This window comes from Erpetoichthys calabaricus, chromosome 2, assembly GCF_900747795.2.
Source record: "Erpetoichthys calabaricus chromosome 2, fErpCal1.3, whole genome shotgun sequence".
In the NCBI taxonomy this organism is placed as follows: Eukaryota; Metazoa; Chordata; class Cladistia; order Polypteriformes; family Polypteridae; genus Erpetoichthys; species Erpetoichthys calabaricus.
The window spans coordinates 345,349,727-345,376,839 of NC_041395.2; the positions used below are offsets into that span (position 1 = coordinate 345,349,727).

The window sequence follows — 27,113 nt, forward strand, 5'->3', positions numbered from 1 at the left end:
CTGTGGCTGTTGACTGATGTGTTGTGTCTCTTATCCTGCTCTCTTTATTTTAGCTTGTTGCTGACGCAGTGATTTTCGTTCATCCGCAGTAAGACTTGCTCTCTTAGCTCTGTGTGTTTTGGCATTTTTCTGACGCTCATTTTCCTCTTCTTCAATAAATCTATTTGCTCTTCTGAATCTTTCTCTTTTAGCGTTTTTCTGAAGCTCATTTTCTTTTTCTTAACTCGATCAATTTGCTCGTATTTTTCTTTGTCTTTCAGCCTCTCTTTTGTTGATGTTTACTTGCTGAGCTGACCATTCTTTGTGGGCTGCCGCCGTGTGTTGTGTGTCTTTAATTTTCTGTGACAGTAATACTGTCTTGTACGTCCGTAATATACCTTTAATTTTCTCTGGCGGTAATACAGGCGTGCGCGTCGGTAATATGTCTTTAATTTTCTTTGACAGTAATACTGGCTTGTATGTGGCTGTAATATGCGTCATTATATTGTGAACCTGTAATTTCCTCTCGCAGTAATACTGGTTTGTATTTCCATAAAACTCCTGTAACTTTCTGTGACAGTAATATCGAGCATCGCACCACTTCGCCAGACGACACACACACATGGACACCTGGACGTACACAGGGATTTTATTAAAGAGGATGCCAGTAACGGAGTACTGCACGATAACGTGCAGTGAATCCACTTGACTTGATCACTCCTAGCTTTCATCCTCTTTATCTGTAAGTTTATCACTCATTTGTTCAGAGGTTGACACACTTGCTCCTTCCCGAACAGCTCGTTTTCTCCACCCTAGCGGCCCGCTTCTTCTCTTCTTTCGTCGGCATCTTTTCGCGTTAAAACTGTTTAAGTCAGTGTTTGTGTTGTAAGTTTTCCTTAATTTTTCACTTAAGCTGCCACTTAAGTCTTCAGTCTGCCTCAAGAATGATTAAAGATATGAAGAGGAAGGGGAAGTGACGGTGAAGGTGGTAGGGAATGAGAACGGCGCCCGTACGCATGCGCCGCACGGCTGCCCTGCTGTGAGTTGCCGAGAGTTGATTCTACGATAAAATAAAATAAAAATAAAAAGAGTAATAAAAATCATTACCCCGAAATCAGATAGTAGACGTCATGTAGTATACGTGTACCAAATTTCAAGTCGATAGGTGAAACGGTTTGCGAGCTACAGGTGATTTAAAATCCTGGACAGACAAATGAACAGCCATGGTAGCATATTATATATATAGACTAGCAGGAGTACCCGGCGAAAGAAACAGAACGTAGAAAGCGAACAAACATTTTTCTGATTGACATTTTATTGTAATAGTTAATACTAGCCAACCCGCGGCGTAGCATACGCCGCATAATTATGTATTGATGGGTGAACACTTCCTGAAAGACACAGTTGTCCAAATGGGGTGGGGTCAATAAGGGCGCGCACAAAAAGGCGAGCTTCAAAAAGGCGACCTCAATTGAGCGAATGTTTTAATATTCTTGCTTTCGCCTTTTTATACGTTCAATCATTGCCTTTATCTAATAAATTTTCTGCAATAATTTTGTTGCGTTTGCCTTTATTCGCTGCGCCCAATTGAGGTCGCCCTTTTGAAGCTCGCCTTTTTGTGCGCGCCCTTATTGAATAGAACCGTTTGAGGATACAACTGTAGGTGAATGAAAAGATGGAACTCTGGAGAGGGCAACATACAATTGTCCGTGACTGACAATTGGAGGACCGCCGTTGCACGCTCATTCAGCGATTCACATCCGCGACAAACAAACTGTTTTACACGCTGCATACAGCGATTCACATCCGCGACAAACATGCCTCTTCTTAGATGGTCCTGCCGCGTCCACCCTCGCACTCGAAGCATACACACCGCCTGGTCATGTGCCCACTCGCAAGAGCAACTCACGGAGACCCGCCCACCAACTCTAAGACCATGGCGTGTAAAACAGTTTGCGATGGTGGATGCAGTCGTGTGTCATAACTGAAAAGAATAATGAAAAGTCAACGTGGCTCAGATGTGCATGTGGAGTGTAGCAGAGACGAACGCGAATGACGCCCTGTTGTGAGTTGCTGCGTCCGAGTTGGTGGGTGTGGCTCTGCGAGTTGTCGTCGTATCCAATGGTCTTAGAGTTGGTGGGCGTGGCTCCGTCCTGCGTGCTCCATGGGTGTCTTGCTCGTTGGCGGCTTAGTGAATTATATATACTGTATAGATGAGTGGTCATTTTAGAGGTTTTGGATACACTATATTTTTTGTTTTGTCTTGGGGTTCCGAAAATGAACAAATTGTGAGGATTGCCCACTCTTGAACATGCTACGCAGAGCTGTCCTTGTGAAAAGTATGGATTTTCCAAATTGATGCCTTTAACTTTGAGTGATTGCCCTTCAGCCTTATTGTAGACATTTGAAAGCAAAGGGTAAATCATTCGGAATTAGCGGAATTCTTGGTATGAAAACATCTTGACGTCTTGCGCAATGTTTGAGACGTTCAGTTCCCCTTCACGCAATGAAAGCAGTCGGCTCTCTCATCCATATTACTAACCGAGAATAAACCGGATATGGACGCAGGGACACAGCAATGGGACCATGAGATGTACTGCGCAGGCGCGCATCTCATAAACCGCAAGCGAAGCCGTATCCACCGCGAACGAAGGAGTCGCGGCCCAAGAATGAAAGAGCTCAACTAACGTGAATGAGAAATGAAGCAACAACGTTTTTTGCAAAAATCTCAAGTAAACTTTTTTCACGTTGTCATTATGGGGTGTTGTGTGTAGAATTCTGAGGAAAAAAATGAATTTAATCCATTTTGGAATAAGGCTGTAACATAACAAAATGTGGAAAAAGTGATGCGCTGTGAATACTTTCCGGATGCACTGTAAGTGGGGTCTGAGCACATTAATTACATGGGTAAGTAGCAGCCGTCTTAACAGATACAAATGCTGGACAGGTTTAAAAAAAAAGCAGGTGGGGGACTGCAGTGGCTTAAGACCCTGGTCTCTGATGCTCAGCCCCTGATCTTTCAGTTCCAAATATACACAAACACAATGGCGAGCCCCTGATCTTCTTGCCAATTCGTGTGCCCATTTGTGTTCCCATTATACAAGGAGGAGTCAAGCTGAAGTTAGAAAATGGGATTTATCAGAAAATGGCACAGACCTTAACACATTTCTGAATGTGGCCTCCACCCTTCTCAATGCACTTGTGCCACCTGCCCAGAAGTGCCAGCAGAATAAAAGGCTTTGTCTCGTCGTCGTCACCATTTGTGGGAACCCGAGTTATTGTCGAACACCCCATGTTGAGGGGTACTCCAGTCACTAGTGCAAGTTACTGTGACTCGCTGGAGACCAACATGAAGCCTGCTGTTTGATCCAAGTGGCGGGGACTGCTGTCTCACTGCTAAGACCACCAAGGTTTGTCTGGAGACACTGACGTTTGAGGTATTGCATGATCCTCTTTATTCCCAAATTTGGCAACCATGTGATTTCCACCTTTTTGGACTGATAAAAAAAAAATCTGAGCGTTCGTCGATTCAAGACAGATGACGACGTGAAGAAAGCGGTGGTCACGAGTGGTGGCAAGGACGAGACAAAACCTTTTATTCTACTGGCACTGCCAGGCAGGTGGCACCAAGTGCATTGAGAAGGGTGGAGACGGCACTGAGAAATGACATCATCAGTTTTGTGAAGGTTTGTGACATTTTCTAATAAATCCCATTTTCTAACTTTGGCGTGACGCCCCCTCGTAAAATGAATCAGTTCCTTACCAAGTTCTTACTTATGTATATGATTTTATGTTTGAACTAATATTAATAGTTGGATGGGGAACTCATTTCAGTTGCTTTCCTCCTTTCATACAGTAATATTGATAGTCATTTTATTCTAGTATTGTTCATTTTATATTATTAGATATTTTTCAATAGCTAATCACTGGATGATACTCTATTGAATTCACTTTCACAAATGTTATGTTTAAGAAAGCTGAACAATTAGTCAGAGATACCCCCCCACCACCACCACCACTAACACATGTCACTCAGTGTCATTGTCACATCACTCGAGTTGCAGTCCCCTGCGTATGAAAGCCTTCTGTATGCTCTGTTTTGTAAAGAGCTGCTAAAAATGATGGATTTAATGTTGTCTACTAACACATGGCATTGCATTCTATTATCGCTATTATTTTTTGAATATGACTCATTGTTACAAAACGAATAAACAAAAATATAATAACTGACTCGTGGATGAAGCAAATAAAAATGTGAAATGCTGCAACTTTCATATCTGTTAACTTGGTCGCCTAACACATGCCATGTTACGCCATGCCGACATTGTCGAACTTGTTTGTTATTTCTAAATACATTTTTGCTTTTTCAAAGGTACTTTGTTGGTCGTTCCTAGTAAAAGGTTTTGAAGGATCCATTCCCTACAAGGACCTTTGAAAACGTTTGTTGTAGTAGTAAAAGAACAGTCAAGGAGGAGGTGAAGTGCATCAGAAATATCCATCCATCCATTATCCAACCCGCTATATCCTAACTACAGGGGTCTGCTGGAGCCAATCCCAGCCAACATGGGGCGCAGGGCAGGAAACAAACCCCGGGCAGGGCGCCAGGCCACCACAGGCATCAAAAATAGTAAAGGGGAATTAAAAGATACAGACAGTGAAATAGCGGACTCCCTAAACGCTCGTTTATCTGAGGTCTTCACAAGTGACGAAGTGGATAACCTGAGAGCAGTAACAGGGACTACTAAGGAGGTGCTGAGGGATTTGAAAATTCTAGAGAGAGAAGAGCTGCTGAGATTAAATAGGCTGAAATCAAGCAAATCACCAGGACCAGATAATATTTACCCTCAAGTTCTTATTGAGTACAGATAGAAACCCTTGACACATATTTTTAGGAAGTCAGTGCGCACTGGAGAGATTCTGAAGGACTGGAAAATGGCAAATATTATAAAAAGGGGGACAGGGCAGATCAGAGCAACTACAGGCCAGTAATCTTAACATGCATCACAGGAAAATTAATGGAAGGAATTATTAAGGACTAGACAAAGAGCCCGTTTCGACAACATAAGATGAAACGGGCATGAGTGGAATAGTATAATATGTAATAAGTATAAGCACCACAAACCTGACATAGGTGTATTGAATGAATGCGTAATTAGGCCTCAAGCTGTAGTCGAAATCGCCTTTCAGGCCTCTAGAGCTTTAATCGAAGTCGCCTTTCTCTTTGAATTTTCGCGGCCGTAGTCGCCTTTCTTTTTGAATTTTCGCGGCCGTAAATCCGCCGCCTGCCGCGATGTCGGTCTCGTAAGGTTTTTCAGGCAGCTGTGCATTCGGCTTTGGACATGTGCAGAAGGCGACGTGGGCAGAAGGTGACTGCGCATTCGGCTTCGGACGGACGTGAGTGAGTGAGTGAGTGAGTGAGTGAGTGAGTGAGTGAGTGAGTGAGTGAGTGAGTGAGTGAGTGAGGAGACTGGCGAATTATGTATTAAGATAAGATTGAGCAACACCTGGCAAGGGCAGGAGTTATTAGGAACAGTCAGCGTGGGGTCAGACGAGGGAGGTCGTGTTTTACTAACAGGCTGGAATTCTATGAGGAGGGAATAAAAGGATATGACCAGAGTGGAGCAGATGAGATTATTGATGTGGACGTTCAGAAAGCATTTGATAAGGTGCCACATGAGAGGGTGGGCATCAAACTAAAAGAAGTGGGAGCTCAGGGTGTGGTGGGTAGATGGGTGCAGAATTGGCTCAGACACAGGAAGCAGAGGGTGATGGTGCGAGGAACCTCATCAGAACTGTCCGATGTTAAGAGTGGTGACCAGCAGGAGGCAGTGCCAGGTAGGCTGCTATTTTTAATATCTATAAATGATTTAAATAGGAAAATAAGGAACAAGCTGGTGAAGTTTGCAGATGATACAAAAGATAGGTGGATTAGCAGATAATCTGGAATCCGTTATATCATCACAGAAGGACTTGGACAGCAGACAGGCTTGGGCAGATTTGTGGACGATGAAATTTAATGTCAGTAAATGTAAAGAATTACAGATAGGAAGTAAAAATGTAAGGTTTGAATACACAATGGGGGGGGGTTGGAAAATCGAGAGTCCACCGTATGAGAAGGATTTAGGAGTTATAGTGGACTCTAAGCTATCGACTTCCTGACATTAAGAAGGCTAACAGACTGTCAGGTTATATAGCGCCTTGACGTGTGGAGTACAAGTCCCAGGAGGTTCTGCTCAAGCTTTATAACACACTGGTGAGGCCTCATCTGGAGTACTGGGTGCAGTTTTGGTCTCCATAAAGACATAACAGCACTGGAGAAGGTCCAGAGAAGAGTGACTAGGCTGATTGAGGGCTACAGGGGATGAGTTCTGAGGAAAGATTCAAAGAGCTGAGCCTTAAGGAGATGAAGAGGAGACCTGACTGAAGTGTTTAAAATCACAAAGGGAATTAGTCCAGTGGATCGAGACGGTGACTTTAAAATGAGTTCATCAAGAACACAGGGACACAGTTGGAAACTTGTGAAGGGGAAATTTCATACAAACATTAGGAAGTTTTTCTTTACACAAAGAACGACAGACACTTATAAGCGACCAAGTAGTGTGGTAGTCAGTAAGACGTTAGGGACTTTCAAAACTCCACTTGATGTCATTTTAGAAGAAATAAGTGGAGAGGACTGGCGAGGTTTGTTGTGCTGAATGGCCTGTTCTCGTCTAGAGTGTTCTAATACAGTATTCTAAATATTTTGGTGGTATGTTGTTGAATATTTTCATATCTGAGCCATGCGATGTTAGGCCTTGTATACATTGTCTAAGCTGTTTGACATTGTAAGGTGCTGTTAAAAATCGTGTATTCCCTGTAGTCTCCTGCCACCATTCTATTATCGCTTTATAATGGTAATTGTTATATTTTATTTTTAATAAATAGAGATGTAATCCTTGAATCTTTAATGAAGATGCCTAAAAATATAAAGTGCTCCAACTTTCAAATCAGTTAACTAAGTCCCATGCACTTGACTATCAGGTTTTATAACTAGCTCGATTTAGACTGGATGTTTCCTGGTTCCTTTAGGGTATTAGTGATAGTGAAGTGGGGTTTGCCGGTACTGGACAGAGGCAGGACTTCCCGATGTAGACCAGCGTTTGTTAGCTGGTGTCATTTACAGTATCAGGGAGCTGTCCCGTCATCAATAAGCAGTTCTGGATGTTCTCCAGTTTGTTTTAGCTCTGAGTGGTATCTTCTGGGTGTACAATCTCCTTTTCACGTGCAATTCGCCTTTTGCCTTCCCTTTCATGATTGTGAGTATCAGTGGCTCCAATGTGTCACATGGGGCTGGCCTTCAACCCACCCTGCCAGAATTCTGGTTGCTCCTGGATCACACGCCAGCCTCTAGTCCCTCCTAGTCAGCATGGCTGTGCTCCCAAGTGTTTATGTGTGGCCTCTGTGGCAGACTGGCGTCTTGTTCCCGCTGGACTCCAGCATGGACGCTGACTCTTTTTCTGTCTTTTCTGTTTCATCGCAGGTTTTGCCAAAGACGGTGACGATGGCCTCATCCCAAGAAAGTGCTCTGTGTGATTTTCTAGTAACCCCACTGCAGCGGTAAGTAATGCGTAATGCCCTTCACAGGAGGAGTGAAAAGATAACAAGAAGTGGAACGAGGATGAAAGAGAGGGGTGGGGGGAAGAATGGGGCAAATATAGTAGAAGTAGTCCTAGTAGTCGTAGCAGATGTTGGCGTTGTTGGCAAAATTGTCTAGGTCACTGGTTCTCAAGGGGGGGGGGCGCGAAGTAACAAAAAGGGGGGCGCGAAGATGTGAAAAAAAGAAAACAAGAATCAAAAATATGAAAAATACATCTATTGAAACCAAAACAAATGAACTTAAACTACATTCTGTTACTAGAAAAATAAATATAGAGTTAGATAAATGTCAATAAAAGTTAAGTAGGTATAATAAAATATGCATCTATGATACAGTTAGGTCCATACAGTGCATCTGGAAAGTATTCCCAGCGCATCACTTTTTCCACATTTTGTTATGTTACAGCCTTATTAATAAATTTGCAAAAATCTCAAGTAAACTTTTTTCACATTGTCATTATGGGGTGTTGTGTGTAGAATTCTGAGGAAAAAAATGAATTGAATCCATTTTGGAATAAGGCTGTAACATAACAAAATGTGGAAAAAGTGATGAAGCGCTGGGAATACTTTCTGGATGCACTGTATATATTTGGACAGAGACAACTTTTTTCTCATTTTGGTTCTGTACATTACCACAATGAATTTTAAATGAAACAACTCCGATGCAGTTGAAGTGCAGACTTTCAGCTTTAATTCAGTGGGGTGAACAAAACTATTGCATTTTGTGAACACAATCCCTTCATTTCAGGGGCTCAAAAGTAATTGGACAATTGACTCTTTGGCTATTTCATGGGCAGGTGTGGTCAAGTCCGTCGTTATGTCCTTATCAATTAAGCAGATAAAAGGCCTGGAGTTGATCTGAGGTGTGGTGCTTGCATGTGGAAGATTTTGCTGTGAACAGACAACATGCGGTCAAAGGAGCTCTCCATGCAGGTGAAAGAAGCCATCCTTAAGCTGCGAAAACAGAAAAAACCCATCTGAGAAATTGCTACAATATTACGAGTGGCAAAATCTCCAGTTTGGTACATCGTGAGAAAGAAAGCAAGCACTGGTGAACTGAGCAACGTAAAAAGGCCTGGACGTCCACGGAAGACAACAGTGGTGGATGATCGCAGAATCATTGCCATGGTGAAGAGAAACCCCTTCACAACAGCAAACCAAGTGAACAACACTCTCCAGGGGGTAGGCGGGCGTATCGATATCCAAGTCTACCATAAAGAGAAGACTGCATGAAAGTAAATCCAGAGGGTGCACTGCAAGGTGCAAGCCACTCATAAGCCTCAAGAATAGAAAGGCGAGATTGGACTTTACTAAAGAACATCTAAAAAAGCCAACACAGTTGTGGAAAAACACTCTTTGGACAGATGAAACCAAGATCAACCTCTACCAGAATGATGGCAAGAAAAAAGTATGGAGAAGGCGTGGAACAGCTCAGTATCCAAAGCATAGCACATCATCTGTAAAACACGGTGGAGGGAGGCAGTGTGATGGCTGCCAGTGGCACTGAGACACTAGTGTTTATTGATGATGTGACACAGGACAGAATTCTGAGGTGTTCAGAGACATACTGTCTGCTCAAATACAGCTAAATACAGCAGTCAAACTGATTCATGATACAGATGGACAATGACCCAAAACATACAGCCAAAGCAACCCAGGAGTTTATTAAAGCAAAGAAGTGGAAAATTCTGGAATGGCCAAGTCAGTCACCTGATCTTAAGCCAACTGAGCAGGCATTTCACTTGTTGAAGACTAAACTTCAGACAGAAAGGCCCACAAACAAACAGCAACTGAAAGTAAAGGCCTGGCAGAGCATTAAAAAGGAGGAAACCCAACATCTGGTGATGTCCAGGAGTTCAGGACTTCAGGCTGTCATTGCCAGCAAAGGTTTTCAACCAAACATTAGAAATGAACATTTGATTTCCAGTTATTGAATTTGTCCAATTACTTTTGAGCCCCTGAAATGAAGAGATTGTGTTCAAATGCTTTAGTTGCCTCACATTTTTAAGCAATAGATTTGTTCACCCCACTGAATTAAAGCTGAAAGTCTGCACTTCAACTGCATCGGAGTTGTTTCATTTAAAATTCATTGTGGTAATGTACAGAACCAAAATTAGAAAAAAGTGGTCTCTGTCTAAATATTTATGGACCTAACTGTATATCATTAATTAAAAAGGAACAAATTGGTATTGGTGGGCTCCTTTCAAAAAAAACGTTAGGGAAGGCGTGATTAAAACTGTTATGAAAACTCGGGTTGCAAATACTTAAAGGTTGAGAAATGCTGGTCTAGGTTTCTAGTGTACCAGATGTCACAAACGGCGGTTTTTCCAAGTAATCCCTCTCTGTTTTTTGTTTTCAGTGCTTTTAATTAAATGATCATGTTCTCCATATCGAGTTTATTTTGCATCCCATAGTAACAGAGTGGGCGGCACGGTGGCGCAGTGGGTAGCGCTGCTGCCTCGCAGTAAGGAGACCTGGGTGTTCGCTTCCCGGGTCCTCCCTGCGTGGAGTTTGCATGTTCTCCCCGTGTCTGCGTGGGTTTCCTCCCACAGTCCAATGACATGCAGGTTAGGTGCATTGGCGATCCTAAGTTTGGCCCTGGTGTATGCTTGGTGTGTGTGTGTGTGTCCTGCGGTGGGCTGGCACCCTGCCCGGGGTTTATTTCCTGCCTTGAGCCCTTTGTTGGCTTGGTTGGCTCCAGCAGACCCCTGTGACCTTGTAGTTAGGTTGGATAATGGATGGATGGATAGTAACAGAGTAAGGTTTCCGTGTTCAGCCAATGGTATTCCCCCAATTACCACAAGCCTATAAATAAAGATGTGCCGCGGTAGACAGGACTAAGTAAATAAAAACATGTTTCATTATTACAACATTAACTCCAATTCTGCCCCAAACTGCAACAAATTGGCTGGTCACTCAAAAAAACGTTAATTTGAATTGTCTCTGACTGCAGAGGTAAGATCGGTGGGTTTAAAATGAATGCTTTCTTTTTGGGAGTTGGGGGTCCCATCCTTCACTGTTGTGGGGATTCCCACAAATATGTGTGAGCTATGCCAGTGAGTATGCCCGCTTGGTGCATGTCGTATGTCCAGTTTATGAGGGTGACTGACACAAAGACAAAAACACTGAGAGGTCTCCCGGGATGCTGGAGGCTCCGGGTGGCACAGAGTGACCTTCTCGGAATCGTCGCTAGTGATCGGGAAGAATAAATGGACTACGACCATTGCATTTGCCACGTCCCCGTCCCTTAAAGGCTTCTCATTTCAGACATGTTAAGAGTGAAGTGATGCGTGCCAGTATTCGAGAGATCAATACGAATGTTCATGTGGCGTGCGGCCTTCTACTTGGCAGTAGTGGCTGTGAGCAGCAGGTGCAGCTAACAAAGTGCGGCAAGAAGCAGAGATCACTGCTCTCTACTGTAGTGCAGTGCACAGAAGTGGGTCGTCCCGACAAGTGCTTCACAGCAAGAAGACCTTTTGAAGAAAAAGAAATTTCTTGCCGTCATCCTGTGGCTTTGTTGGCGCCCCCAGGGTTCAGAGAAGCATCTGGAGATCAGATGTCGCTGGAAATCTTTCAGAGAAACTTCTTTTCTGGAAAACATACGGTAGATCTGGTTTGCTTTTTGTGACGTGTCGAGCACACATTTAGCTAAGCTGCGTAGATGGAGCAGAGGGGGCCCTGAAGAGGGCTCGGGACAGGGGGGCTTGTACAAAGCATGTCTCCTCTGGGACAGCTTCAAGAGCACACTGTTGGCAGTAAAGCTGCGTACCATTTGAACTGGTAAGTCAGAATTTCTGAGTTCTTAGTTTGGAATTTTGAACTGGAACGTCCCCCACAAGTTAGATCACCTACTCGGAAACTCAGGGCTGGTCTGTCAAGTCCAGGATTGTCCGACTTCAGATTATGACGTCAATCTAAAATGGTGATTTACACCCCAACCTATAGTGAGAGCTGCATATTATACCATTCATTAGCATTTCTGTCTATTTATCTCATCCATCCATCCATTTCCCAACACTTCCCACAGGTCATGGGCGTAACAGTCTTAACAGTGAGGCCCAAATGCCATTTTCCCCAGCCGCACTTGCCAACTCATAGTGTGGGATCCCAAGGCATTCCGAGACCATCTGAGAGATTTAATCCTCCCAGCAAGCCCTGGGTTGTCCCCGGGGTCTCCTCCCAGCTGGTCATGCCCATGAGACCTCCACAGGTAGGCATCCAGGAGGAATCCGTGTAAGAACCACCTCTCGATGTGGATGGTCAACCGCTCTCCTCCGAGCCTCTGCTGGATGTCTGTGCTTCTCACTCTGTCTATAAGGGGGAGCCCTGCCACCCTGCGGAGGAAACTCGATTGTACCCATGATCTCATTCTTTCAGTCATTACACAAAGCTCATGACCATAGGTGAGGGTAGGGATGTAGATTGGCTGGTAAATCAAGAGTTTCACCTTCTGACTCAGCACCTTCTCCACCACTACTGATCAGTACAGTGACCTCATAATTGTGCTCGCCGCCCCAATCCGTCTGTCAATCCCTCAATCCCATTTCCCCCTCACTCGTGAACAAAACCCCAAGGTAATTAAACTCCTTCACGTGAGGCAGTAACTTTACCTCCCACTTAGAGAGAATAGTCCAACTTCTATCTGCAGACATGCTGCTATGCTGTTTGGATGTCGTATGCATTCAGCAAACACAACAAAGGTCTTCCTGCAGATGGCCGTATTGTTTTGATGAATATTTTCCTGGAACACGGTCAACTCGGGTGTGACGTCATTCCCAGCTATGACATCCGACTTCCAGGGAAAATGGAACACAGCATAAGGATAGCACCACTTTGAGTCTTCTGTAAGACTGTGCTGTTTTAGGCAAGAGTGTTCTGGTGGGGCCGTAACAGGATTACATAAGAAAAATGTTAATAATCCCAGGGCAAAAATCAGATGCATACAGTAGTAGAAACATAAAAAACAAGGACACAGCCTAACAGGACAGAGAATACAGCCAATCAATCCATAAATAAATACATAAATAAATCAATCAATAAATAAATAAATAAAGTGCAGAAATTTCACAATAAATTTAGAGTATGTCAGGAGGAAGCCTTGAATTGCCTGATAGCAGTGGACACACTACTTAGCACACAATGGTGGAATAGATAGATAGATAGATAGATAGATAGATAGATAGATAGATAGATAGATAGATAGATAGATAGATAGATAGATAGATAGATAGATAGATAGATAGATAGATAGATAGATGTGAAAGGCACTATATGATAGATAGATAGATAGATAGATAGATAGATAGATAGATAGATAGATAGATAGATAGATGTGAAAGGCACTATATGACAGATAGATAGATAGATAGATAGATAGATAGATAGATAGATAGATAGATAGATAGATAGATAGATAGATAGATGTGAAAGGCACTATATGATAGATAGATAGATAGATAGATAGATAGATAGATAGATAGATAGATGTGAAAGGCACTATATGATAGATAGATAGATAGATAGATAGATAGATAGATAGATAGATAGATAGATAGATAGATAGATAGATAGATAGATAGATAGATAGATAGATGTGAAAGGCACTATATGATAGATAGATAGATAGATAGATAGATAGATAGATAGATAGATAGATAGATAGATAGATGTGAAAGGCACTATATGATAGATAGATAGATAGATAGATAGATAGATAGATAGATAGATAGATAGATAGATAGATAGATAGATAGATAGATAGATAGATAGATAGATAGATAGATAGATAGATAGATGTGAAAGGCACTATATGATAGATAGATAGATAGATAGATAGATAGATAGATAGATAGATAGATATGAAAGGCACTATATGATAGATAGATAGATAGATAGATAGATAGATAGATAGATAGATAGATGTGAAAGGCACTATATGATAGATAGATAGATAGATAGATAGATAGATAGATAGATAGATAGATAGATAGATAGATAGATAGATAGATAGATGTGAAAGGCACTATATGATAGATAGATAGATAGATAGATAGATAGATAGATAGATAGATAGATAGATAGATAGATAGATAGATGTGAAAGGCACTATATGATAGATAGATAGATAGATAGATAGATAGATAGATAGATAGATAGATAGATAGATAGATAGATAGATGTGAAAGGCACTATATGATAGATAGATAGATAGATAGATAGATAGATAGATAGATAGATAGATAGATAGATAGATAGATAGATAGATAGATAGATAGATACTTTACTAAATTCCCATACTCCAGCAGCAGCATACTGATAATAACAATATTAAATTAAAGAGTGATAATAATGCAGGTATACAGACAGACAATAACTTTGTATAATGTTAACGTTTACCCCCCGGGTGGAATTGAAGAGTCACATAGTGTGGTGGAGGAACGATCTCCTCAGTCTGTCATGGAGCAGGACGTTGACAGCAGTCTGTGGCTGAAGCTGCTCCTCTGTCTGGAGATGATCCTGTTCAGTGGATGCAGTGGATTCTCCATGATTGACAGGAGTCTGCTCAGCGCCCGTCACTCTGCCATGGATGTGAAACTGTCCAGCTCCGTGCCTACAATAGAGTCTGCCTTCCTCACCAGTTTCTCCAGGCGTGAGGTGTCCCTCTTCTTTATGCTGCCTCCCCAGCACACCACCGTGTAGAAGAGGGCGCTCGCCACAAACGTCTGATAGAACATCTGCAGCATCTTATTGCAGATGTTGAAGGACGCCAGCCTTCTAAGGAAGTATAGTCAGCTCTGTCCTCTCTCACACAGATCATCAGTATTGGCAGTCCAGTCCAGTTTTTCATCCAGTTGCACTCCCAGGTATTTATAGGTCTGCACCCTCTGCACACAGTCACCTCTGATGATCACGGGGTCCATGAGGGGCCTGGTCCTCCTAAAGTCCACCACCAGCTCCTTGGTTTTGCTGGTGTTCAGGTGTAGGTGGTTTGAGTCGCACCATTTAACAAAGTCCTTCATTAGGTCCCTATACTCCTCCTCCTGCCCACTCCTGATGCACGTGGCAGGACTCCGAGTTGTATTGGAAGTCCGATGTATATAGGCTGAACAGGACTGGAGAAAGTCCAGTCCCCTGAGGCGCTCCTGTGCTGCTGACCACAATGTCAGACCTGCAGTTCTCGAGATGCACATACTGAGGTCTGTCTGTAAGATAGTCCACTATCCATGCCACCAGGTATGAATCTACTCCCATCTCTGTCAGCTTGTCCCTAAGAAGCAGAGGTTCGATGGTGTTGAAGGCGCTAGAGAAGTCCAGAATCATAATTCTTACAGCACCACTGCCTCTGTCCAAGTGGGAGAGGAATGAGCCTCTGGCTAAAAATGCTCCATGACAGCGTCCGCTGGGGGGGATTTTTTAAAAATGTATCCAATTTTGTCAACATCCTCTTTTCCGTAACGTCTTCCATAGTGCCCAGAATACAGTTACAGTATAGAAAATATGAGGGATGTCTGTAACCCACTGTGACCAGTAGGAGGCACTGCATCCTCCCAAACCTCAGACACCACTCCACAAACACAAGTCCTGAGTTCAAATAAATGATTTATTGTTAATGGTACCTTTACAATGACTCTTCAAAACACACAATTTCTCTTTTATTTGTCTCTTCCCTCTCCTCTGCACCTCCAGGGAAGTTTTGTCCTCCTTCCTACTGACTCTCACTCACCTGGATGTGGCAGGATGGTTCCTTTTCTCTTGAACCCAGGATCACACATCCCAGCAGCACCCCCTTGTGGCATCCACAGGACACAACAAGGCGACTCTTTCAGACTCCAGGTCCCTGCGTACCTTAGTAGTGCCGCCTGGGGAGGCTGCCATCTATCATGTCGGGTGTAGATTTACCAGGTTGTCTTCCCCTGTCCTTCCATCCTGCTGGCCGCCTGACCAGTTAAGGGATCTGGACCCATCCTGACCGGGACACTCGCACATGCATGCTGTCCATCATACCACATTAAAGGACCGCAGTCTCCTAAGCACAAAGAGTCTGCTCTACCCTTGTGTGGATCCTCTGTGTGTTACGAGACATTTCTTGCTAATGTCCCCTGTATATACTGTAAGGCAGCATGAAGACCAAAGTTCAGGGTGACCCTCTGTGTGGTGACGAGATTAGGCAGCAGGCCCAGCTCAGTTTTTTGGTGTCTACTCAACACAGATTTGTTCACTTGCCTGCCAAAGTAATACATGGTGTCATCTTCACGAGCAGCACATGATATTTACTGGAGGAGACAGCTAATCAGCCTTCTCCACTTTATGACTCGACTGTCTCAGTCTCGGGCGTCTTGTCTTCGGCTCTTTTCAGAATTGCTAGCCTCAGCATTTCAACCTGGTAATTAACTAAATGTTTACCTGCACGCTCAACAAAGCACCGGTTCAGGAGTGAGATCTTCTGTAGCCTGAGGGGATCTTCACTATGCTTTAATACCGGAGCCCACCTGTTGGAACAAGGGAGTGCATTGTTCTCATAGACAGTGTGGGAGCTTCTGTTCATCGCAGTAGGAGCAACAGCGCTGACAGACGCCACCAAGTTCTGCTAGATGGGACTCTCCGTGACACGACCTCTGAAGTTGTAAGTGCTGTTAAAAGTGCACTCCAGTGGTCCTCGATGAGTGGGTTGGGAGGTCTGCCAAACTTGATTGTAGGTTTCCAAAACATTACAACTCAGGAGTCTTATAGCACCTTCCAATGCTCATCACCTCCTGCACCCTAGCAAATAGGGTTTGCTGCCCACCTATTTGTGCTCACCAATCATTTAAACAGATGGTAAAAATGAAGGCATCAGATTCAATCAGACGCCTGAGCTGTTGTGAGCCTCTTTTATCTTCATCACCCCGGTGAAAAACTGCATCTTTAAGTGCCATTGAAACTCTTTGAGGGCTTACCAGACCCTGGTCATCATCTTGGGCTTTAATGTTTAGTTTGCCAAACCTTTGGCCCTGTGCCCATTTCAGGATTTTGTGTCCTGTGGTGCGGTCTCTCTGCTGATGTTAGATCACGTCCACTTCTGTGTGATACGGGAGACGCCGTCATCCCAACTGAATGGAAAACGGGATGGAAGACTGATCACCTGGATTGTGGTAACTACAGGGGGATACCACTGCTCTCGGTGCTGGTCCTTGCTAGGGTCATCCTCAACAGGAACCATGATCACTTGCTCACCTACGAGCGAACCTTGATTACATCTTGCGTGAAGGAGGTTAGTTGCCTCGAAAGCTTGTATATTGGAATCTTTTCAGTTAGCCAATTAAAGGGGTCATTTTGCTTGACTTCTTATTATATCCATAATGGCTGACATGGTCTTGGACGAATCTTGTATGAAGTAAATAAAAATGTGAAACGCTCCAACCTTCATATCGAATGCACCTGAATGTTACGCCATGCCGACTTGTTATTTCTAAATGGATTTTTCCATTTGTAAAGATACTTCATTCAAGTCAAGTCAAGTTGGGGAGCAGGCACTGGTACAGCGCGTTCAGTAGCATAGCGTGGGTGTCAGCCGCCCGGGGCGGAAGAAAATTTCGCCGCCCCCTTATTTAGGTATGGTTCAAATTTTTACAAGATATTATTATTATTTATTGTGAAATTTTGCCGCCCCCTAAAAGTGCCGCCCCCACTACGCTACGCCACTGAGCGTGTTGCTGCACCCACTACACGACGAAACAACTCGGGATGCCGGTTGGCAACCCCCCAGGCAGACACGCAGTCCAGTCCTACCCTCCGGAGATGACCCTCTATCTGACGTGGGCAACCTGTTGCCCTGGTCCAGCCACTCAGGTCCCCAACAATGAGGGTCTTACGAGCTGGATCACCCTCAGGGAAATGCGCCACATGGCCGTAGTGCTGTAACTGACGCTCCCTCACAATGCAGGTCATGTGCCTCATTCGGGACTCCATGAGCAACACAAAGTCAAACCAGCGGTACACAAGAGACACACATGAAGGAGTCCAGTCTTCGTCACAGGTCACTGGATAGCGTCCATGTCTCGCAATCATATAGCAAGACAGGAAGTACCAGCACTCTAAAGACTTGGACCTTCGTCCTTTTAAGTAGATTATCAGGAGCGCCACACACCCCTTTCCACCGACCTCATGACCCACATGTTCTCCCAATCCGTCTACTGACTTCATAGGAAGGGTCACCAGAGACATGAATGTCTCTGCCGAGGTCAGTAATCCTCTCAATGACGAGGTCAACACCCTCTCCACAGACAGACACACTGCTGATGGCCGTGCCCACGAGGTCATTAAAGGCCTGGATCTTTGGTTTTTATCAGGACTGTTGCAAGCCCAGACACTCAGACCCCTCACTCAGTCTCTCGAGCACCCCAATCAGAGCCTCCATTAACTCCGCAATGATCGCAGCATTGTCAGCAAAGTCAAGATCCGTGCCCGAGGATTTCTTTACCAACAGATGCCCCCACAGCCTGTAGACCCCACGACCTTACCCAAAACCCAGTCCATACAAGCATTGAACAGAGTAGGAGCAGAACAGACCCCTGACGGACCCCAGAATCAACTGTTTTCCCATTTGATTGATACTTCATTAGTCTTATCCTTTCCTAGCAAAATGTTTTGAAGGTTTCATTCCCTAAAAGGGCATTTGTGGTATTTGGTGGTATATTTTGGTGGTACAGTGGAACCTCGGCTTGCGAGCATAATTCGTCCTGGAAATGTGCTCGCAGTCCAAAGCACTCGTGTATCAAAGCGAATTTCCCCATAAAAATGATTAATACAAAATATAAAGTAAAAATACATAAAACAAATTAACCTGCACTTTACCTTTGAAAAGAATCATGGCTGGTGGGAGTGAGTTTCTAAACTCTTGTGGGATTCCACCCAACGGGACGACACGCGGAAGAGCATCCCAAAGGAATGGCAGTCTCCCAGCGTTGTAGCAGTTCACCGTAAAAGCGAATCTGAAAAGATTGCGGACATGCTATAAGCGCCTGCCGTCGATGGGTGATACGAGGAACAAGGAATATTAAAAACTAGCCAACCCACGGCGTAGCATATGCCGCATAATTATGTATTGATGGGTGAACACTTCCTGAACGACACAGTTGTCCAAACAGAATTGAAAACAAAATCGAGCCTGGTGCATTCTTTAACTGCCTTGTAGTGCAGTGGTAGAGTTGCTGCTTTGCAGTAAAGAGACTGTGGAAGATTTTGGGTTCGCTTCCCGGTTCCTCCCTGTGTGGATAGCGCTTTGAGTACTGAGAAAAGCGCTATATAAATGTAATGAATTATTATTATTATTATTACTTCAGTGCCGTGCATGGGAGGCAGCTATGAAGAGTGGTGTGGGGTGAAGTGTGATACAATTGGGAGTTCATGGGGGACCCCCGTACCTTATTGCTTTGAAGTGATCGCAACTTCAACAGGGAGATCCTCACAGGTGGTGCAGTGATATTGCTGCTGCTTTGCAGTAAGGAGACTGTGGAAGATTTTGGGTTCGCTTCCCGGTTTCTCCCTGTGTGGATAACGCTTTGAATACTGAAAACACCGGTATATCAATGTAATGAAGTATTATTATTCTTATGTGTCCAGCGCTCTCTCTCGCGCGCACCTATATGCATGTGTGTGTCGCTCTCTCTCTCTCGCTCGCTGCACGTGTTCCTGCAGGCATACCAGTAAGTGAATGAAAAGATGGAACTCTGGAGAGAGCATCATACAACTGTCCATGACTGAAAACTGGTTTTGGCAGATACATGCACATCTTTTTGAAAGTTTGGCCCTGTGCCTTATCAATTGTCATCGCAAAGGCAAATCTAACAGGAAATTGTCTTCGTGTTAAAGTAAAAGGCAAATTATCCGCGACAAACAAACTGTTTTACACGCTGCATACCAACCTGCGGCATAGTATACGACACATAATCACGCCGCTTTTTTAATGTTTTTTAAGCAGAGGGAAAAAAAATGAACATTTGCGAAATCCGTAACGCTGCTTTCAGTAAGTACAATGCACACGCGTTTAATTTGTCGGCCACTTTTTGCCAGCCATCTTTTCTGGTTTGAGCCGCTTTTGCGGTGTTATCGCTTGTGCATATTAAATCTTGAAATCCTTCGAGTAACTAATTAACTAACTAACACCCACCCACCCAGCTTGTGTGAAAAAAATGCGCCCGTTCTTTCATCATTTTGTTGCAGCCGATCAAAGACTTGCTGATCATGTTTTGTAGACTCAATATACATTGGCTTTTCACTCAGCGCGGGGGCGCGCATTCATCTCGGATTATTACATCCTGACTAATCTGCTACACGGCTGCGTTTGAAAAACCGACTTATCCCGGATGAGTCTCACCGGCATTAATGATTAGGAATCTGGTTGGAACAAAACCCTGCATCCACAGGGGTTCACCAGGACCGAGTTTGGGAAACACTGCTGAACACAGACGAAACCGACTCAGGTGAGGAGACGGGGCGGGCAAAGTAGTTGCAGCTATTGATTATTCAGTGTTGTTTGCCTGGGTGTCAGAAATACAAGGAAAACAATGTGAAGGCAATGTCACAGGTGATCCTGTGGTATAGCGGGTCCACAGCTCCCCTTCAAAAGGCCATTTTTAAATAAATAATCACCGCACTCACAGCGTAGCGAGGGGCGTGGAAGTGTGACTGAAACGGTTTCCGGGTGGAGTCGTGCTGCGGATGTTTCTCCCCTGTGCAGTGTGTGAGCGAGTGAGGAGAGAGAGAAAGCCGGTACGTTATAGTGAGCAAGGGCAGGCTCGAAGGAAATGTGTTCCTGTGGTATAGCAGGTCCATAACTCCCCTTCAAAAGGCCATTTTTAATCCGGTGACTGACAGTAGTGGAGTCAGGCACAGAGAAGGTCAGGTGGTGAGAGAGCGTCTCGACTGTTGCAGGGCCTGCATCGGTGAAGCAGGTGAGAAGCTAATGAAAAAGAGGCACAGGGCTTATTGGTTTTTAAAGACTGCTTCCTTCATTGTGTTTTAACCTCAGTTTTAGAGGATTGTTTTAAGGATCCCATGGGATACCCCTCACAAACTGTTTTTACACGCTGCATTCACATCCGTGAGAAACATGCCTCTATGAACAGTCAACGTGGCTCAGAGGTGCGTGTGGACTCTAGCACAGTCGAACATAAATGACGCCATATTTTCTGAGTCGTCGCATCCGAGTTGGTGGGCGTGGCTTTGCGAGTTGTCGTCATATCCAATGGTCTTAGAGTTGGTGGGCGTGGCTCCTTCCTGCATGCTTTCATGGGTGTCTTGCTTGCTCTGGTGGCGGCTTAGTGAATTATATATATAGACTAGCAAAATACCCGCGCTTCGCAGCGGAGAAGTAGTGTGTTAAAGAGGTTATGAAAAAGAAAAGGAAACATTTTAAAAATAACGTAACTTGATTGTCAATGTAATTGTGTTGTTATTGTTATGAGTGTTGCTGTCTTATATATATATCTAATATACACACACATAAACATAAATATATATATACATATATACATATCTACATATACATATATATACATATATATATATACATATACACATCCACATATATATACATATATATATATATACACATATCAACATATATATACACACATACAGTACATACACACACACATATATATATATATATATATATATATACACACATACATACATACACACACACACACACACACATATATATATATATATATATATATATATATATATAATAATAAAAGGCAAAGTCCTCACTGACTGACTGACTCACTCACTCACTGACTGACTCATCAATAATTCTCCAACTTCCCGTGTAGGTGGAAGGCTGAAATTTGGCAGGCTCATTCCTTACAGCTTACTTACAAAAGTTAGGCAGGTTTCATTTCGAAATTCAAAGCGTAATGGTCATAACTGGAACATATTTTTTGTCCATACACTGTAATGGAGGAGGCGGAGTCACGTATCGCGTCATCACGCCTCCTACGTAATCACGTGAACTAAAAACAAGGAAGAGATTTACAGCACGAGTCACACGCGGGAACGAAGGTAAATGACGTTAATTTTTGACTGTCTTTTAATACTGTGTAAGCATACATATTAACACATGTGCAATTAAACGTGTGCATTTACGGGGTGATTTCTCAGGCTTAAAAGCTCACCTTTTATCAAACGCAGGAACAAAGGTAACTGACGTTGTTCACTGTCTTTTAATACTGTGTAACCATACATATTCACACATGTGCAATTAAACGTGTGCATTTACGGGATGATTTCTCAGGCTTAAAAGCTCGCCTTTTACTAAAAAGGTAAATGCAAAACTATTTTCAATCAGTTTATTGAAACGCTCCCGTTAAGGATTGCAATAACATATTCGCGAGATAAAAGAACGAAGTAGGGGGAAATGGAGGAACAGCCGCAAACAGCGAAGAGCAAAAAATTAATTAAACAATTGAGAACGTAGCGAGTTAAGCATACAAGCATGTTCATAAGGGAAACAAAGCACGGTGTAAAACGTAAGTTTTAATTAAGTTTATAGAAACGCTCCCGCTGCGGATTGCAATAACATATTCGCGAGATAAAAGTTTAATGAGAACACACGAGGTATAAACGAACCACACGCCGTGGCGCAATGTTAGGGGCAACAGTTTCAACCATTCTATGATCTGCTTCTCGCAACTGAAAGACGGCACATGGCGGATGTTAGCCGACTTGCTGACCGCAACGTTAGGGGCTTCAACTATGGCGCTGACGCCATATCTCAGTGCCAACACTTTGCAGACTGTACTTAAAAGACACACCCTCCTCACTGGACAGTTAAAAACACCAATCAAACTAACGATGACATCAAGTATTACCCAATCAAAAGTAGGAAAGGAGGCATCTTCATAAAATGCGTGTGGGATGATTTGCATGAGACGCTGCTTTAAAAAAAAAATGATAAAAAAAATACGGGATAAATCCCGTCCAGTATTGATTCAAAACGGGACGCGCAATTTCATTCTCAAACGCGGCACGATTCCGTATTTTAAAGGACGGGTGGCAACCCTACAGTGCCAGGTAACCACCCATACAATCAGATTGTGATTCAGACTAGGAATGCAATGAATGTAATTACCCCGATCTACATACAAGGCGAAAGTCTTGCAACATTCAAAGATGATGGTTTGGGATAAGTACACCATACAACATAAAAGAGCTTATGAAGCCTTGAACCGAAAAAAGCAAGATCTCAGAGATCGTAAAAAAAAAAAATAGGAGGTAATGTCGTTTTACTCGCTGTACATTTTAGTCAAACATTACCAGTTATTCCACGAGGGAGACCAGCAGATGAACTCAACGCGTGTTTAAAATCCATGCTTCTCCCACGCTCGGTTATATGTCGCGTGTTCTCGGGTAGGTGCACCAAAAAATGTATACATTTAAGCATGTAATGGGCAAACAAAAAATGAGGTATACCCGAAGGCACTGCAGTAGTACTTAATGTAACTTTACTTCTTAAATGTTAATGTTTTACTGTTTAATAATTTATACGCTTCTTATATGTTGTTCAAATTCTTTTATCAAAATACCAGTGACAGCGCAATGCACGATAACATGGAGTGAATACACCATACGCATCCGCCCACGGCTGCCCTGCTGTGCGCAGATACCAGTTGATTCTACAATAAAATAAAATAAACATAAAAAGAGTAAAACAATCATCACCCATAAAGCGTGTGTGTGTGTATATATGTGTATATATGTGTATATATATATGTTGATTTGTGGATGTGTATATGTATATATCACCCATAAAGCGGATAGTAGATGTGACGTACTATATGTGTACCACATTTCAAGTGTATAGGTGAAACGGTTTGCGAGCTACAGGTCATTTAAAATCCTGGACAGACATACAAATTGCCACGGTAGCAAATTACAGAAGAAGATTTTACTGGTTAATAATTTATATTTATATGAAATGTGCTTCTTATATATTACTTCATATTCTCATATGATAATGATGTTAATGTTTATATTGATTTCTGTGTTATTAAAACTGCATGTATGTGTGTATATGTATATATATATATATATATATATATATATACTAGCAAAATACCCGCGCTTCGCAGCGGAGAAGTAGTGTGTTAAAGAGGTTATGAAAAAAAAAGGAAACATTTTAAAAATAACGTAACATGATTGTCAATGAAAGCCCGTTTCAGTCAGTAAGTCTTATGTGTGTGTTTATGTATGTGTGTGTATATATATGTAGATGTGTATATGTAGATATGTATATATATGTATATGTATATAAATGTTTATGTGTGTGTGTGTATATTATATATATAATATATATATATATATATATATATAAAAGACAGCAACAGTTATAACAATGACAACACTATTACATTGACAATCATGTTACGTTATTTTTAAAATGTTTCCTTTTTTTTTCATAACCTCTTTAACACACTACTTCTCCGCTGCGAAGCGCGGGTATTTTGCTAGTATATATATATATATATACACACACACAGACAAATATATATACATATATATTTACATATCTACATATATACTGTATTTACATATCTACATATATACACATATCTACATATATATACACATATATACATATCTACATATATATATATATATATATATATATATATATATATATATATATCTAGACATACATACATACATACATACATTTACACACACACATATATATATATATATATATATATATACATATATATACTGTATATGTAATTGTGTTGTCATTGTTATGAGTGTTGCTGTCATATATATATATAATATACACACACACATAAACATATATATACATACACACATATACATATATACATATACACATACATATATATATATACACACATACATAGATACATACATATATATATACACACACAGACACATATATATATACATATATACAGTATATTTATATATCTACATATATATATATACATATCTACATATATATACACATATATATATATATATATATATATATATATATATATATATATATATATATATATATATCTACATATCTACGTATACATATATATATCTACATATCTACATATATATATCAAAATACCCGCGCTTTGCAGCGGGGAAGTACTGCTTTAAAATTTTTATTAAGAAGAAAAGTAAACCTTTTTAAACTGAGGGAAAATGAATCAATAATTATTTGTTAAAGATCTCTTTGTATATCACGTTGTCAGTTCGCCCCTCTGCTTGTAATATGACCAAGCTGTGTGCTGAGCTTACTCTTAAGCATGCAACGTACAGCTGGCCATGTGAAAAGCAGTCCTGCCTCAAATCAATGCCAACCTTTTGTAGGGTCTGTCCCTGAGACTTATTAATTGTCATTGCTAAGCAGAGCCTTAGTGGAAATTGGAGGCGTTTGAATTGAAATGGATGATCAGAGGGTATAACGAGGATGCGAGGAATAAAAACTCTCTCCCCTGAGCCACCGCCAGTAAAAATAGTTGCCTCAATGACGTTCTTTTGCAGACACGTGACCTGAAGTCTCGTGCTGGCACAAAGTTTCAGTGGCTGTACGCAAATCCACAATCGGTTTCATATTGTTTTCGTACCTTATCAATTGTGTAATGTGTTTTTTGAACAGGTTTGATTCATTGAAGTGATCACTCCTGCTGCGTTCAGTCACTTCACGTGAGCCACTGTCTTGTGTGATGTTGCGATGTCCACGGGTTTATTTAATGACCCGGCAGTTAAAAGTTTCTCGCTACAGCAATTTTAACTCTATTACAAAGTGATCCAAACTGTCGTTTATACCTTGTGTCTTCTCATTAAACTTGTATCTCGCAAATATGGCATTGCAAACGGCAGCGGGTCAGTTCACGTGCTTACGTGGGAGGAGTGATGACGTGATATATTTTGATATATATCAAAATACCCACGCTTCGCAGCGGCGAAGTACTCCTTTAAAAATTTTATTAAGAAGAAAAGTAAACCTTTTTAAACTGAGGGAAAATGAATCAATAATTATTTGTTAAGGATCTCTTTGTATACCACATTGTCAGTTCGCCCCTCCGGTTGTAATATGACCAAGCTGTGTGCTGAGTTTACTCTTGAGCATGAAATCTAACGTGGTTTGTGCCCTTCAGAATGAAAACAGTTTGCATTTACCTCTTTAATAAAAGGCGAGCTTTTAAGCCTGAGAAATCACCCCGTAAATGCACACGTTTAATTGCACATGTGTTAATATGTATGCTTACACAGTATTAAAAGACATTCAAAAATTAACGTCATTTACCTTCGTTCCCACGTTTGACTCATGCTGTAAATCTCTTCCTTGTTTTTAGTTCACGTGATTACGTAGGAGGCGTGATGACGCGATATGTGACTCTGCCTCCTCCATTAGAGTATATGGACAAAAAACAGGTTCCAGTTATGACCATTACGCGTAGAATTTCGAAATGAAACCTGCCTAATTTTTGTAAGTAAGCTGTAAGGAATGAGCCTGCCAAATTTCAGCCTTCTACCTACACAGGAAGTTGGAGAATTAGTGATGAGTGAGTCAGTCAGCCAGTGAGTCAGTGAGGGCTTTGCCTTTTATTAATTAGTATAGATGCGCAGGGCACAGTACTACAACTTGGCCACGGCCCTACCTGACTGCTGTGTCTGTGTATAGGAGAGAGGCAGATCCCGCTACAATAAATAACCGCACTGTTGCTGTTTCAAGCTGAATAAAGCTGGTGTTGCTAAAGTACTGAGACTCAGCTTCTTGTTTTGGGGTGCAAGACGGGGACTCGCACGTCACAGCACACACACACACACACACACAAAGAGTCACAATGCTGTAGTAAACAGTATACACTCGTACGGATGTTGACTATATGAGTGAGGCACGCCAACTCAGACAGAGAATAGGAGATGATTACCCACAATCCCACAGCGAGAGAGAGAAGAACCATCAGCTCAGTTGTGATCACATGACGCTCAGCAGACAAAGCGTATACGTACTACTCGTATTGCAAGACCTCGCTCGTTCATCAAGTCAAAATTTATTAAAAATTTTAGCTTGTCTTGCAAAACACTCGTAAACCAAGTTACTTGCAAACCAAGGTTCCACTGTATATTATTGTGTAGCGGAGCCACATAGGTATTGTTGTTGGTAGTGTTGCACCCAGTCGCACCTCGTTACAGCACCCCGTTTAAACTAATGTGTGTTTGTTTAAATGTTGTCCCCGTAATGAGCAACAGGGAGGCAGCGACCCCTCGACACATCAGAACTGGAGTTTTGCCAGTTACATCCTTTCTGTACAGGAGGGACAGAAGAGGAGGAAGGAGAGAGACGGAGGTTCAAACAACAACAACCGATCATTTTTCTGCCATTATTTACATCGCGCCTTGTTCCCAGTTTGCTTCTCAAATCACGACAACACAGTCATCACTAGAAACCCCGGGGTTGGACATTATTATCCACCATTCGCAGAGGAAGCACAGTGAGA

At 42.3% G+C, this 27,113-nt stretch overlaps 1 protein-coding gene across 3 annotated transcripts in view; it reads left to right on the plus strand.

Annotated features, from left to right (window-relative positions):
- The window catches only part of LOC114647383 (protein inscuteable homolog), a 646,645-nt gene that overhangs the window by 465,172 nt on the left and 154,360 nt on the right, over positions 1–27,113 (plus strand). For all 3 annotated transcript variants that reach the window (XM_051923473.1, XM_028796087.2, XM_051923472.1), the window contains exon 2: positions 7,499–7,575. In XM_051923473.1, the coding sequence (XP_051779433.1) occupies positions 7,520–7,575 (56 nt within the window). In that variant the 5' untranslated portion in view covers positions 7,499–7,519. The remainder of the gene's footprint in view (positions 1–7,498; positions 7,576–27,113) is intronic.